At 37.9% G+C, this 15,446-nt stretch overlaps 1 protein-coding gene across 6 annotated transcripts in view; it reads right to left on the bottom strand.

The window, feature by feature from the left end:
- PEX1 (peroxisome 1) overlaps positions 1–15,446 on the bottom strand; it is a 42,790-nt gene that overhangs the window by 8,526 nt on the left and 18,818 nt on the right. For 4 of the 6 annotated variants that reach the window (XR_015780899.1, XR_015780901.1, XR_015780902.1 and 1 more), the window contains 7 exons: positions 9,990–10,083; positions 9,699–9,853; positions 8,775–9,005; positions 7,999–8,199; positions 7,565–7,690; positions 7,428–7,489; positions 6,635–6,752 (listed from right to left, as the gene is read on the bottom strand). Coding sequence is in view for 1 of the 6 variants with exons in the window: in XM_088094735.1 (XP_087950861.1) it covers positions 6,635–6,752; positions 7,428–7,489; positions 7,565–7,690; positions 7,999–8,199; positions 8,775–9,005; positions 9,699–9,853; positions 9,990–10,083 (987 nt within the window). In the remaining 5 variants the exon portion in view is untranslated. Of the gene's footprint in view, positions 1–6,634; positions 6,753–7,427; positions 7,490–7,564; positions 7,717–7,998; positions 8,200–8,774; positions 9,006–9,698; positions 9,854–9,989; positions 10,084–15,446 lie in introns of those variants that run through there. The other 2 variants (XR_015780900.1, XR_015780903.1) reach the window with 2 other exon arrangements.

Below are 15,446 nucleotides of genomic sequence, written 5' to 3' on the forward strand. Positions count from 1 at the left end.
TGTGGAAGTCACAATCCATGGATCCTTGACTCAGGTGCCTCAGACCATATCTCTGGTACTATTTCTTCATTTTCTTCCATATCCTCTCAGAAAATTCCTCATTTAATTACTGTTGCCAATGGATCCAAAGTTGCATCTCAGGGAATTGGCAAAGTTTCCTTATCTCCTTCACTAAATTTAAATTCTGTTTTGTATATTCCTCATTGTCCTTACAATTTAATCTCCTTGAGCCAATTGACTCGTTTCTTAAATTGTTCTGTAACCTTTACTGCTAATTCCTTTGTTATACAGGAACATGGTACGGGTCGCCTGATTGGAGAAGGACATGAGTCTCGAGGACTTTATTTTTTGAAACATAGCTCTTCAGTTTCCTGTTTTACCACTTCATCTCCAAAACTTTTGCATGATCGGTTGGGCCATCCAAGTTTATCCAAGTTGAAGATGATGGTTCCAAGTCTCAAGAACATTCAAGTCTTAGATTGTGAGCCGTGTCAATTAGGAAAACATGTTAGATCTTCTCATCCTAAAAGGTCTGAGACACTATGTAATTCTCCTTTCTCAACTATTCACTCTGATATTTGGGGACCAAGTCGTGTTACTTCTTTTGGTTTTAATTATTTTGTAACCTTCATTGATGAATTCTCTCGATGTACTTGGGTTTATTTAATGAAAGAGAGATCTGAACTTTTGTCCATATTTGTGTCCTTTATTAATGAAATTAAGAACCAATTTGGGAAGACAATTAAAATCCTTCGTAGTGATAATGCTAAGGAATATTTTTCTTCAGCGTTTTCTTCATTTTTATCTTCCCAAGGAATTTTACATCAGTCAACATGTCCTCACACTCCACAACAAAATGGTATTGCAGAGAGGAAGAATAGACATCTCATTGAAACTGCACGCTCCTTGATGTTGAATACTAATATTCCTGTACATCACTGGGGCGATGCAGTCCTCACTGCCTGTTTTCTAATCAATAGGATGCCTTCTTCCTCTCTTGAGAATAAAATTCCTCATTCTGTCATTTTTCCAAATGACACTCTATATCATATCTCCCCACGTGTATTTGGGTGTACATGTTTTGTTCATAATGTTTATCCAGGTCTTGATAAGCTATCCGCAAAGGCTATTAAGTGTGTCTTCTTGGGATATTCTCGTCTTCAGAAGGGGTATAAATGTTATTCTCCCTCCACCAAGAGATATTATATGTCTGCTGATGTCACATTCTTTGAGGATACACCGTTTTTCTCGTCCTCTGTGGAGGATCGTTCATCTGTTCAACAAATGTTTCCTCTACTATTGTGTGATCCCTTGGTTATTCCTACTTCTATACCTCAAACTCAAAATGTGAATGACATTGTTCCTCCACCTCTTCTCACATATCAGCGTCGGAGACAATCTCAAGCTCAGAACAATGAAGATCCTCTAGACTCATCTCCTCTCCATCAGCTCACCAGACCATGGATCCTTCATCCTCCTCGTCTTCTACTGACTTAGATGATAATTTGCCCATTGCCCTTCGAAAAGGTATTCGTTCTACTCGTAATCCATATCCTGTTTATACTTTTTTGAGTTATCATCGTTTGTCTTCTACCTATTTCTCTTTTATTTCCTCCTTATCCTCCCTTAAGACTCCTAATAATATTTATGAGGCACTTGATCATCCTGGATGGCGTCAAGCCATGGTTGATGAAATGCAGGCCCTTGACCACAATGGTACTTGGGACCTTGTTCCTCTTCCTCCTGGTAAGAAGTCTGTTGGCTGCCGATGGGTTTATGCTATTAAGGTTGGTCCTACTGGTGAAATTGATCGTCTAAAAGCTCGTCTAGTAGCTAAGGGAGATACTCAAGTTTATGACATTGATTATTGTGATACTTTTTCTCCTGTGGCTAAAACCAGTACAGTTCGTATTTTACTTGCTATGGCTGCCATTCGTCATTGGCCACTTTACCAGTTGGACATTAAAAATGCCTTTCTTCATGGTGATCTGGAAGAGGAGATATACATGGAGCAACCTCCTGGGTTTGTTGCTCAGGGGGAGTCTGGGTTAGTTTGTAAATTACGCCGTTCCCTCTATGGCTTGAAACAATCACCTCGTGCTTGGTTTGGTAAATTTAGTCGGGTTGTGCAAAATTTTGGATTGAAACGATGTGAGGCGGATCACTCAGTGTTTTATGGTCATTTTTCTCTTGACAAATGTGTTTATCTCATAGTGTATGTTGATGATATTGTTATTACAGGGAATGACAACACTAAAATCACTCAATTAAAGAATCATTTGTTCAACCACTTTCAGACTAAAGATCTGGGTCGTCTAAAATACTTCCTTGGTATTGAAGTGGCACAGTCAAAAGAAGGTGTCATCATTTCACAAAGGAAATATGCTCTTGATATTTTAGAGGAAACAGGCTTGACAAATTGCAAGCCTATTGATAGTCCTATGGACTCAAATCAAAAGCTAATGAGAGATCAAGGTGAACCTTTCTCAGATCCAGAGATATAGAAGGCTGGTTGGAAAACTCATATATCTTACAATAACAAGACCTGATCTTTCTTATCCAGTGGGAGTTGTGAGTCAATTTATGCAGAATCCACATGTTGACCATTGGAATGCAGTGATTCGAATTCTCAGATACATAAAAGGAAATCCAGGACAGGGATTGTTGTATGAGGACAAGGGAAACACTCAGATTGAAGGGTATTGTGATGCAGATTGGGCTGGTTCTCCAATTGATCGAAGATCTACTACAGGATATTGTGTTCTACTTGGAGGGAACCTTATATCTTGGAGAAGTAAGAAACAAAGTGTTGTTGCTAGATCTAGTGCTGAAGCTGAATACCGATCTATGGCTTTGACTACATGCGAACTTGTGTGGATCAAGCAACTTCTCCAAGAGTTGAAATTTTGTGGAAATGAGTCGTTGAAACTGTACTGTGACAACCAAGCAGCCCTTCATATTGCCTCCAATCCAGTGTTTCATGAGAGAACAAAACATATAGAAATTGATTATCATTTTATTAGAGAGAAGTTGTTGACTAAGGAACTTGTTACTGAGTTTGTCAATTCTAATGAACAACTCGGAGACATTATGACCAAATCTCTAAGAGGGCCTAGGATTCAATGCATATGATCTATATGCTCCAGCTTGAGGGGGAGTGTTGAAATATATTGTATTGTATAATTGGACTTTTAGTTTTGGGCTTTTAGGTGCTGGTCCATTGTTCCTTATATAGGACTTTTCTGTGTAATAGAAACTTTAACCCACAGTAATAATATTTTTACCATCTCTCAAACTTTCACATATTCTAATTTTTGTAAATAGCAAATTAGTAGAATAAAAATATTCTCGATAGTAACTAGGAAAAAATATCTTCAAAATCTTTCTATTCATTTCAACATATTTTTATTTCCTTATTTTGAAATATTTGAGTATCACAAATAAAGATGATGAGAATGTAATTGATGTGATTGTTATGAATAAAATAATTATTTATTTCCTTACACAGTTCAAGTTCGATCTTGAGAGTCCTATTACCACTGCTTTGCTATCGTAACTCTTGATCTTGAGGGCCCTATTTCCACTACCTTGCTAACCACCACATGCACAGACAAGATCATTGAAACATCCTAAGCCCATTCCAAGGGATGGTGACGTCTCATTTGGCTCTAATTTGAATATGTTAGGTTCTTTTATTCAAAGAACCGAACAACAGCTTCTATTCTCACTCACACACTCAATAGAAGAAAAGAAACTGTATGTATGTGTATTTTTATTTCCTCTGTAATGTGTAGAAAGAAAAATACAAGTATAGATCTCCCCCAAGGAAGCCTCCCTTCCTCCACTGGCCAATAGGTCCAGTCTAAACCCAAAATAATATTTGATACCCTCCTCAACAACTCAGCTTTTATTTTATACTCTCTCTCTCCCCCTAACAAACTAACAACCTTTTCCGCTATTTATTTCCCTCCCCTTTTATTCCTTCTTACATAAACTTGCAACTTCCTAACAAAATATATCTAAATCTTTTGGTTCTTTTGCCAAATTGGTTTTATTCATTTCATGTCTTTGTTTTGTGATTTTTTCAATGTTTGGTATGAAAACTTATAAAGAGGAACTTGATTGTTTGAGAAGAATGATTGAATCAATAACTACCTCTACTGGATCATATAATTTGTCCATGAAAGGTAAGAGTATATTTAATATTATTGGCCATTTGTCTCAAGGTCTTTGAATTCTTAATGCAGGAGCAACTGATCACATGCCTCCATTTCCTAAGCTCTTCAATTTGTTTGTCAAAATAACTACAAAACAACTCATTGTAGTTGCAAGTGGTGATAGTGTACCAACATGTGGGTCTGGGGAATATAACTTTAAAATCATTTATTGTATTAAGGAATGTTTTATTTTTTACAAAAGACTGGCTACAAAAGATTTTATTTGTTCAGTAGATTTTTTATTATTGGGATTTTCAGGACCTTCCTACAGGGAAAATGATTTCAATTGCTAAGGTGCAGAGTGGGTTGTACCTATTGGAATCTAAGGACCAAAACAAACTAAAGGTCATAAACGAGCAAGCAACATTAGAAAGATGGGCAAGTTCCCAAATATGGTTTCATCATAGAAGGCTTGGACCTCCATCATTCAACCTTATCGAGTCCTTGTTCCCTTGTTTGTTTAACAAAGGGTATGTTCAGTTTTCAAATGTGATGTTTTGCTAACTATTAAAGTATCACCGTGCATCCTATTTCATCTTTAATAAAAAGAGTAATTTTCCATTTGAGTTAATTCTCAATAATGTTTGGGGACATATTTTAGAATCTATTTCTAGAGTAAAACGGTTTATTACTTTTATTGATGATTATACTAGTGTTACAAGGACATCCATTACGAAAAGTAATTCCGAAGTCTTTGAAATCTGTTAATTTTTCTCATATTGTCTAGAATCAATTTGGAAAAAATACATCAAAATAATCAGATGTGGTAGTGTGGTACTGAATATGTGAATTATGAACTTTCCCCATTTTTGTCTCATTTTAGAATTGTTCATGAAGTAATGCACTTAAAATATTGTCCATAATTCATTACAACTTGATAAGATAAAACATTGAAATTGACAAACACTCTATCAAAGATAATCTTGACAGAGGTCTTGTGGTTACAACCCATGTGCCTACAAGACTTCAAATAGGGGACATTTTCACTAAAGGACTTCCTTAGAGCAAACTCTAGTAGGTAAGTTGGAAATGATTGATATTCATTTACAAGCTTGAGGAGTATTGTAAATAATGGATTATTAATAGAATTAAAATATCCTCCATATCTCCATGCGATTAGGAGAAAATATCTTTATAATCTTCACATTCATTTCAGAGTAATTATTTTACTTTAAAGGGTTTGAATGTGAGGACATTTTCACTAAAGGACTTCCTTAGGGCAAACTCTAAGATCTTGTAGGCAAGTTGGAAATGATTGATATTCATTTACCAACTTGAAGAGTATTGTAAATAATGGATTATTAATAGAATAAAAATATCTTCCATATCTCCATAGCAATTAGGAGAAAATATCTTTATAATCTTCATATTCATTTTAGAGAAATTATTTTATTTTAAAGGGTTTGAATGTGAGGACATTTTCACTAAAGGACTTCCTTAGGGCAAACTCTAGGATCTTGTAGGCAAGTTGAAAATGATTGATATTCATTTACCAACATGAGGAGTATTGTAAATAATGGATTATTAATAGAATAAAAATATATCCTCCATATCTCCATAGCGATCAAGAGAAAATATCTTTATAATCTTCATATTCATTTGAGAATAATTATTTTATTTTAAAGGGTTTGAATATTACAAATAGAGGTAATGAGAATGTAATCCGTATGATCATTATTTATTGAAGATTCAATATCGATTAAAGAAATGGCCAAACTATACTATATTATAGAAACTGGATTAGAAACTCAAACAGAGAAAACTGAGAATTTCGGATAGAAGTTTCAGAATTATTACAGAAACACCTCTGGCCCTTTGAGGGTCCAGAAACCTCCTATTATTCACTCATTTTCCTGTCCTTCCCCCCAAAACACACCTATATATACAAGCTTCCCAAAAACATAAGTACTAACAGATTTTAAAGCTCTTTTAATTAAAACAAACAACTGTATTTTCCTTTACCCTTATTTCTTCTTTAATAGACCGTTGTAATAGGTTATATCCTAGCAGTATATAATAGGAGGTTATATCCTAGCAGTATATAATGAACGCAAATCTCACCTTATCAAGATAGTTTTATGAAATTGAGTTAAGTTTAAACTCCACTTCCTTAACTAAAATAATTCTTTATTTCCTTACATAGTTCAAGTCCCTTTCTCTCTTTAACTGGCCAACAATTACTATTATTGACACTAGGAGGATGTAGCAAACCGGTAGGCATCAGATACATATAATATTTTCTCATGCTATTGCTAACATTATAACCCTGATTCCATTGCACAATATGAACAGGTAAAACATTCAATCGAAAACATTTATTTACCATGTATATAAGAACCCCAACAAGATATCATGAGCAATTTGCAAACAAGAAACAAAACATTGACAATACTCATAGGAGTCATGCTAACACATACCTTTCTAGAAAGTACAGCAAGAATTTCCAATCTCTCGTTCCAAGATGGAAAGTCACAGAATAGAAGACGATCTAACCTACCAGGTCTCAACAGTGCAGCATCAAGTAAATCTGGTCTACTGCTTTCCAGGAAAAACAGATATTATAATAGCCAATGATTAATATCCATTTTCCATATGTTCTTACTATCACAAGAAATAGTCAGAACAAACAAGGATCAATAGTAAACTAATCGTAGCCAAATCATTATTACAGCTTAGAAGAGATGCTCGATACATGAAAAATATCTCATATATATCAAAATTTATTAGGAGTTAGAATAAGATGCAACAGTTGACATAATTACTGAGCTAAATAAGTAGGAGGATGTAAGGGGAAAATTTATTTTGTCGGTAATATTTGATAATTAAGCTTTGCTCTTTGTAAAAGGAAGAATCCCTTGTGAAAGGGAAACTACTGGAGAAGTGTTCTTTCTCCGTTTCTCTTTTCTATGAATAAAATCTTTCTTTGATTCATAAGATATTGCGATTGTAGGACTACAAAGTTTACTTCATTCAGCATCCTATTTTATTCTATAAATGCTTGCTCAAAAGTTTATCCAAACTAATCCTAAAGCCTGTACCAGAAATTGTCTACGTAACTAATCTAAATAAAGTATAAGCCAAAAAGCAAATAAATTTTGAATTTCAGTCTTCGTTAAACTTTATATCCTTTCAGCTAGTCTTTCATCCATGGACACTTTATCAAAATTTTGTTTTAGTTTTGACAAATGAAAACATGATTGAGAAACTAACCTTGTTGCAGCAAACACAAATACACCAGTTAAAATCTCCACACCATCTAACTCGGTCAAAAACTGAAAATTGAAACATCTGAAGTCAGATTTTATTCAGTAAAGTTAAAGTTGAAAAAGCAACAAATATTTACTGACTTGATTCACAACTCGATCAGTTACTCCAGTATTGTCATGCCCTCTCTTGGGGGCAATGGAATCAAATTCATCAAAAAAAAGTAGACATGGTGCTGCAGCTGCTGCTTTAGAGAAAATATCCCTAACCTGAAACCAGCATTCAACACCCAGACCTAGTATGCAAAATCAATAATTTTAATTTGAAAGATTACAATATACTATAGACAAAACAAAAAAAAACATCCTACGTCACCTAATAAGAGACATCCATCATCAAATGGCTCACAGTGACAGTATAAAAAGCTAGTTAGCCAATTGAGATATAATAACCTTCAGAAAAACCTTTCATTTTATGCAGAGTAATTGAGAAAATATAAGGATTAAAAAGCATATAAATAAATTCAAAAATAGCATACACCAATAATAACCCAGAGAAGTTCTTATTGGCCTCTTACAGCTTGTTCAGAAGCACCAATGTATTTGTTTAACAGCTCTGGCCCTTTTACTGATATGAATCGAAGTGAAGAAGCAGCAGCAGCAGCACCAACTATGTGAGTTTTGCCACAACCAGGAGGACCATATAAAAGGACATTTGACCGCAACCTCAAAGGTGCTTGTGCAAAAATTTTTGGAAACTTTGATGGCAGCTCTATCATCTGAAATAATTTAACCAACAATGTAAGATCATTCAAATGTCTGAGTATAGAGTAAACATACAACAAATGAGAAAAATATTGTTATTAGGCTGCCTTAATTGTTACTCTATCAACTAGAGACATGACTTACATTAGTTTTATAAGCTTAGGAAGGCCTCACCTTAATAACTAGTTTTGTGGGATTAAATCCGTCCTCCACTTGGCATACGCAAGTATTTTACAAATATAATAATACTACCTGTGGACTTAAATATAATAACAAAACTAGCTAATTTTACACTGATTAAGAATGTCTGCTATGTTCATTTAATGTTCTTAATTTCAACAAAATAAAGTACATTTTCAACATTATCCTTAGTCATATTTATTGAGATGATGCCCCGATTTAAACATAAGGGTATTTTTGAGATAATAACATTAAATAAGGTTGAGTTCATTGGAATTTTCTTATATATAAGTCCCATAAACATGATCATATTTTTATTTATATTTGAATCCAAAGGGAGGAACTGAAAAATACATGATACATAAAATCTAGAGAGAGAACAAGATTCTAATATTTCACTAAGTCATACCTCCTTAATAGCATTTCCAATGTCAACAAGACCACCCACATCATTCCATCCAGAACGGCCATCATCAGAAGCTGATTTTGTGATATCACGCATTGCAACTGGAAGAAAATCAAGCATTGCCTGAGAGAAATCCTCCCTTAGTATAGCTGGACTCTCATGTACATCAATGGAAGCATTAGAAGGCAGAAAACGGCGAACAGCAGAATGAACAGCTCTGTCAACTAATATTTCCTGGAAGGAATGAAAAATTAAATATTTGCATACTTGCAGCTGAGACATAGTAATCAACAGTTCATGCATTAATATTATTCAAATTGACAACCAAAGTTCTACATAAGCAACTGTTGTTCATCAAATGTAAATGATGCCACTAAGATAATAATAATAATAATAATGATGATGATGATGATTAAGTTTTGTATGAACACAAACATCTTTTTATGTTATTCAAGCTATGATAATGTAATTTGAAATTTCCTTAACTCTAATCTAGATCATATGCTAATGAAATTTGTGGAGGAATATTTCAATGAATGTTTCGAGAACAAATGCACCAACACCCCCTTTCTTCCTCTACCACAGATAATAGGGCTTACACCATGACAATGTAACTAAAAGAAAATATAACAACCCTAACTCATAAAAGGGCTTCCGTTAATCACACAAACTATGCCGTTTTTCTATTCTTGTTTGTCTTAAAAAAACTAACTCGTTAATGATATAAAGTATGAAATCTGCAGCTGAATGTTTATATCATAAATGCATAGACTTCCTGTTTTTTTTTCTAAATTTCTCTACTCATGCACACTTAAAAAAAAGAACCACATGCTAAAACATTCACAAAACTCACATTTAGTAATTTTTAGACCAGTGAAGCGAAATAAATAACAACTTTCTACATGATAAATCTAAAAGGTAGAATACCAGATCATAACCATCATAACCATCACATTTTACAGCCACGTCAAGCAGGATGTCATCATTGCACTGCAAGTGACGCCTCTGTATTTCATGCTTCAACATAGCCCTGCGCTCAGAGGCTGCAGGAGCAGGTAACTTTATGTGAAAGTCAAATCTTCCTAATAAAAAGTGAATCAAGAAATCAGCTGCCTGAACATGAGAAATAAAAAGGATATAAGAAATGAAAGATAATGGTCAATATTCTGTTCAGATTTACTATAATGTGACAAACATATTACATACAAAATATCAAACCTGAAGAGCTTAAAGATTGTGGTATCTTCTCTAGTGATTGTACGGAAGCTATGAAGGCTATTGGTCCAAATCCACATGACTTTTGCCTCTTCTCCTGTTCAGTGTGCAACAGGAAATAGATTCAAAATGGTATTCAGGAAAGAAAAGTGTGTACTAAATTGATTTAGCAACAAAGAGAAGACAATCTTTTGCGATTAGTATGTGCTTCAGAAAGAATGTTTATTTCTACTAGGTGTAGAATAACTCTAACTTTTATCTAGAGTGTCTTGATGAGGAAAGTAATTGTATTTAGTAAAGTAAGTCCACTTTTAGAAACAATTTTGTAGGAAGTACTGAGAAAAATAAGAGGGCAGTACAAAAAGAAATAGCAAGGCATTCGGTTGTAAATAATAAATATCTTCAAATATTTAGAAGATCCAAAATTGATTGCTTTCCTCCTTCAGGGACTATTGTTCATCTTAGAAAAGACAATTTCAGTTGAGGAGACTTTACTATAGAAGGAAGTTTAAAAATAGACTTTTTGTTTGTTTTAGTGGGATAATCTTGGAACAGTTTGTGGCGACTGGGTTATCCAGTAGGAAAGGGGACAACTCCTTTGACTAATCTGTTTGCTTCATTTATTCCAGAAATAAATTCAGGGTTGAACCTTTTTCTATAGTTTTTCTTTTCTTCCTAAAATTCCAACCGTTAGTGTTAGGACATGGAGAGTGTACGAGAGAAGAAATAAACATTAATTGCCTAACTGCCTTAGAAGTTAGGAAAGGCGGGAATAAGAATGTATAAATAGCATTTGTTTAGTTGAGTGGGGGACTTTTGAACTGTTTGTGTTTCAGGAATTGTTAATCCTGTGGGGGAGGTTAGGCCCTCATTTGGTTCTCTGTACATTGTATTCTTGTTATTGTCAATACAAGAAGAGGTTATTCTTTTGTTGTGTATGTGTTCGGTGTGAATCGCGTTAGTTTGTCGAGGTTTCTTGAGTAGAAACCTATCAATTTGGTCTGACCTGCCGGATTCCAAATTGGGCGCGAAACGAGAATGGAGGGAAGCACGGAGGGAAGATTGGAGGCACTGGAGATCACAATGGAGGGGATGAAGGCGGAATTCGTCGCAGTGCGCCAGGATTTGCAACAACTAATGAGGATGATGGGAACGCAGGCTAACAACAACGATGGTCGTTCAGACGGAAGTCAAACCTCCGTCAACGACAACCAACGGAACCGCGAGGAGGAAATTGGAGGAAGAGGGGCGGCGATCACCAGGAGATGCAGAATAATTGGAGGAAAAGGGTAGACTTACTGTTGTAATTTTAGATAATATCTTTAGAATCTTCCTAATTAGAGGAAATAGATACATAATCTTTTATTTTATTTTATTTTTCCTAGTTTTCCTAGTTTCCCTATTTTCCTTTTTAGGAGAAATAGATTATTACAAATAAAGGGTATGAGAATGTATTTTTCATGATTGAGAATAATAAAATAAGTCTTATTTTCAACTCTTAGCCACGTTCAAAGGGCTGGAACCTCTAAATTGGATCAATCGGGCGGAAAGGTTTTCCCACATTCAGGGTGTGGCGGAGAAAGAGAAGGTGAAACTCGCGCACATAAGCATGGAAGACAGCACGGGTTACTTGTTCAAGTTTTGAAAAGAAAAGGCTAAGAATCGTTCTTGGGAGGGGCTTAAGGCAGCCATGATCGGCCGGTTTGGAGGTAGATGGGACGGTGTTTGAATGACTGGTGACGCTGCGACAGGAGGACACCATAGAAGATTATGTCAGAGTTTGAGATCTTGGTGGGGCAAACCCATGGCGTTTCGGAGGAGCAGATACTGGGATACTTCCTCGCCGGACTGCGCGAGGACATTAAGGGGCAGGTTCAAACTCACGATCTTCAAGAGTTGATGTTTGCGATGAGAATCGCGAGGGAAGTGGAGGACACTACGCGTGGAGTGAGAGGGGGAAGTTGGAATGGGTTCAAGAATACTCAATTTGGGTCGCGCGCGACGGGAGTAGTGTCGCGAAACGAAATCAGTCGGCCAGGAGGGACGGAGAGTACTGGTTCAGTGAGGAGAGAAGGGGTCGCGACGAATGTTAGCGCGAGGGCGAGCAATACTAGTGGAAGCGACAACAGGGGAAGAATGGTGAGAAACCTTCCTTATCCGGAATTTCTGAAGAGAAAGGAAGGGGGACGATGTTTTCGGTGTGGGGGTCCTTTCGCACCTGGCCACCAGTGTCCAGAGAGGAGCCTACAGGAGGTGCTCCTGGCGGAGGACGAGGAGGAAGACGCGAGTGTAGAGGTGGCAGACCAGGACCAGAAACCCATGGAATTGTCGGTGTTTTCAGCGGAGGGGTTGACTCAGCCCAAAACGATGAAATTGGTAGGGAGGATCGGAGAAAGAAAAGTGTTAGTACTCATAGATAATGGCGCAAGCCACAACTTTATCAGCCGGAAATTAGCAGAGGAGCTGAAGTTGCCCATAGAAGACACGCCACCTTATCAGGTGAGTCTGGGTGATGGGCAAAGAAAGAAGACCTGCAGGTGTTGTGAGAAGGTGGTGATCACCTTAGGGGAGGCTGACGTTGAGGAGAGGTTACACCTGTTTGAACTGGGCAGTGTTGAGGTTATTCTAGGGGTGAAATAGTTAGCCAAGATGGGAGAAGTGATGCTAAATTGGGGAGAAATGACTAAGAATTACAGCCAAGGAGGCAAGAGGGTGAATATCAGAGGAGATATGCTTTGGCCAGGCAACTGGTAGAGCCTAAAGCCTTGCTAAAGCTAACAGAGGTTGAAGCTTGGACGTTAGTATGGGATTTGGGTCATGTCGAGAAGGAGGAGGAAGGAGAGGGGCAGATGGAGTTGACTGAAGCACAAAAGGGAGAGCTGGAAGAAGTTCTGAAGCTATATTCTAGCGTCTTCTAGGAGGTGCAGGGGCTGCCCCCGCACAGAGATATGGTGCACTGAATTCCCTTTAAGGAAGGGACAGACCCAGTAAACGTGCGTCCATATAGATACCCATATCTCATGAAGGGAGAGATGGAGAAACAGGTGGCAGATATGTTGAGCCGGAATAATCAGGCCTAGCACTAGCCCATACTCTAGCCCGGTTACTTTGGTAAAAAAAAAGGATAGCAGTTGGCGCTTTTGTGTGGATTACCGGGCATTAAACAGGGCAACCATACTAGATAAATTTCATATCCCGGTGATAGAGGAGCTCTTAGATGAAATGAGAGGAGCTAGATATATTTCTAAAATAGATTTAAAAGCTGGGTATCATCAGATTAGGATGGGAAAAGGGGATGTGCCCAAAACAGCCTTCAGGACTCACCCGGGCCACTTTGAGTTCTTAGTGATGCCTTTCAGCCTCACCAATGCGCCAGCCACTTTCCAGAGTGCAACGAATAGCTTGTTGCAGCAGTATCTTAGGAGGTTTATGCTGGTTTTCTTTGATAATATACTGGTATACAGCCCTACTTGGGAGGATCACTTGGAGCAAGTGAAAGTGGTGTTACAGTGATTGGAACAACATAAGTGGGTGGCCAACAAAAAGAAATGTGAATTCGGGAGAAAGCAGATCCGATACTTGGGCCACCAGATTTTAGAAAAAGGTGTGGAGATGGATCAGGATAAGATCAGGGCAGTTTTGGAGTGGGAAGAACCAAAGACTTTGAAAGCCTTGAGAGGGTTTCTGGGCTTAACCGGTTACTATAGGTGTTTTGTGAAGGACTACGGAAAGATTGCAAAACCCCTGACAAAACTTTTGGAAAAGGGGCAGTTTGGGTGGAGTGAGCAAGCCAGGGCTGCCATGGCACGATTGAAGGAGGCTATAACCTCTGCCCCACTTTTGACACTCCCAAATTTTGGCCAAACATTCCATATCGAGTGTGATGCTTCAGGAGGCGGTGTTGGGGCGGTTTTGACACAGGGGAAGAAGCCCATTGCTTATTTCAGTAAGGCATTGTTCGAAGGGTCCTTAAACAAATCCATTTATGAAAAGGAATTGATGGTTTTAGTTTTGGCAATTCAGCACTGGAGGCCATATCTGTTTGGGCAGAAACTTATTGTGCATACGGATCAGAGAAGTTTGAAAGACCTGCTAGAACAGAGGAAAACCACCCAAAATCAACAAAATTGGATGGCAAAACTCTTGGGCTATGACTGAGTTCTTATATAAGGCTGGGAAAACTAACCGGGTGGCGGATGCTGTCCCGCAAAGGAGAAGGAGGTGAGGAGGAAAGGGAGTTGAGATGATAGCCAGACCATACTGGCAGGAGGTAGAGGAGGATGAGGTGCTAAAGAAGGTGATTAATGATATCCAGAGGGACCCCAATACTCATTCGGCCTATACATTGGAGCAGGATCGATTGTATTATAAAGGAAGGTTGGTGTTATCTGCGAATTCGGTTTGGATTCCCAAGCTCCTGGCTGAATTCCATTCAACAAACACAGGAGGCCATTCGCGAGTGTATAGAACATACCAAAAAATAGCCCAATCATTGTTTTGGATAGGGATGAAAAAGTCTGTGACAGATTTTGTGGTCAGTTGCTTGGTGTGCCAACAACACAAATATTTGGCAGCTTCTCCTCAAGGGCTATTATAGCCACTACCCATACCTCACGCAGTTTGGGAGGAAGTGAGTATGGACTTTATAGTAAAGCTGCCAAAATCCAAAGGCTATGATGCAATGTTGGTAGTAGTTAATCGGCTGAGCAAGTATGGCCACTTTGTGTTGCTTAAGCATCCGTATTCAGCCAAGAAAGTAGTGGAGGTGTTTGTGAAGGAGATAGTAAGGTTACATGGGATTCCAGTTTCAATTGTTAGTGATAGGGATCCTTTGTTCTTGAGCATTTTTTGGAAAGAGTTGTTTAGGCTGCAGGGAACCCAACTCAGGATGAGTACAACATATCATCCTGAGTTAGATGGCCAAACCGAGGTAATGAACAGAATTTTGGAGGGTTATTTACAGTCACTTAGCAGGTTCGTACGTGGGGAGACACCAGTAAAGGCGGTTGCCCGAGAATTAGTAACAAGGGATGAAGCTCTCAAACAGCTGAAGTTCCATTTGAATCGAGCCAAGGATTTAATGACTCAACATGCAAACAAGAAGAGGAATCCAGCAAACATAAAGGTGGAGGATTGGGTTTTCTTGAAGATTCGACCTCATAGGCAATCTTCTAGGCTCACAAGGCTCCATCCGAAGTTATCAGCTCGTTACTTTGGCACTTTTCAAGTGGTGCAGCAGATGGGAGAAGTGGCGTATAGACTAGGTTACCCGAAACAACTAGGATACACCCAGTCTTCCATGTATCCCAGCTCAAGAAGGCAGTGGGTGAAAAGAAGGTGGAGAAGGAATTGCCGCTTGAGTTGCAAGCAGAAGGGCCTACTTTCCGGCCAGTTCGAATCCTAGAAAGCAGGCAAGTGCAGCAGGGAGAAGAGATGGTGCAGCAAGTCCTGGTGGAATGG

The sequence above is a fragment of the Vigna umbellata genome, chromosome 7, assembly GCF_029865625.1.
Source record: "Vigna umbellata cultivar VRB3 chromosome 7, Vumbellata_1.0, whole genome shotgun sequence".
Taxonomy (NCBI): Eukaryota; Viridiplantae; Streptophyta; class Magnoliopsida; order Fabales; family Fabaceae; genus Vigna; species Vigna umbellata.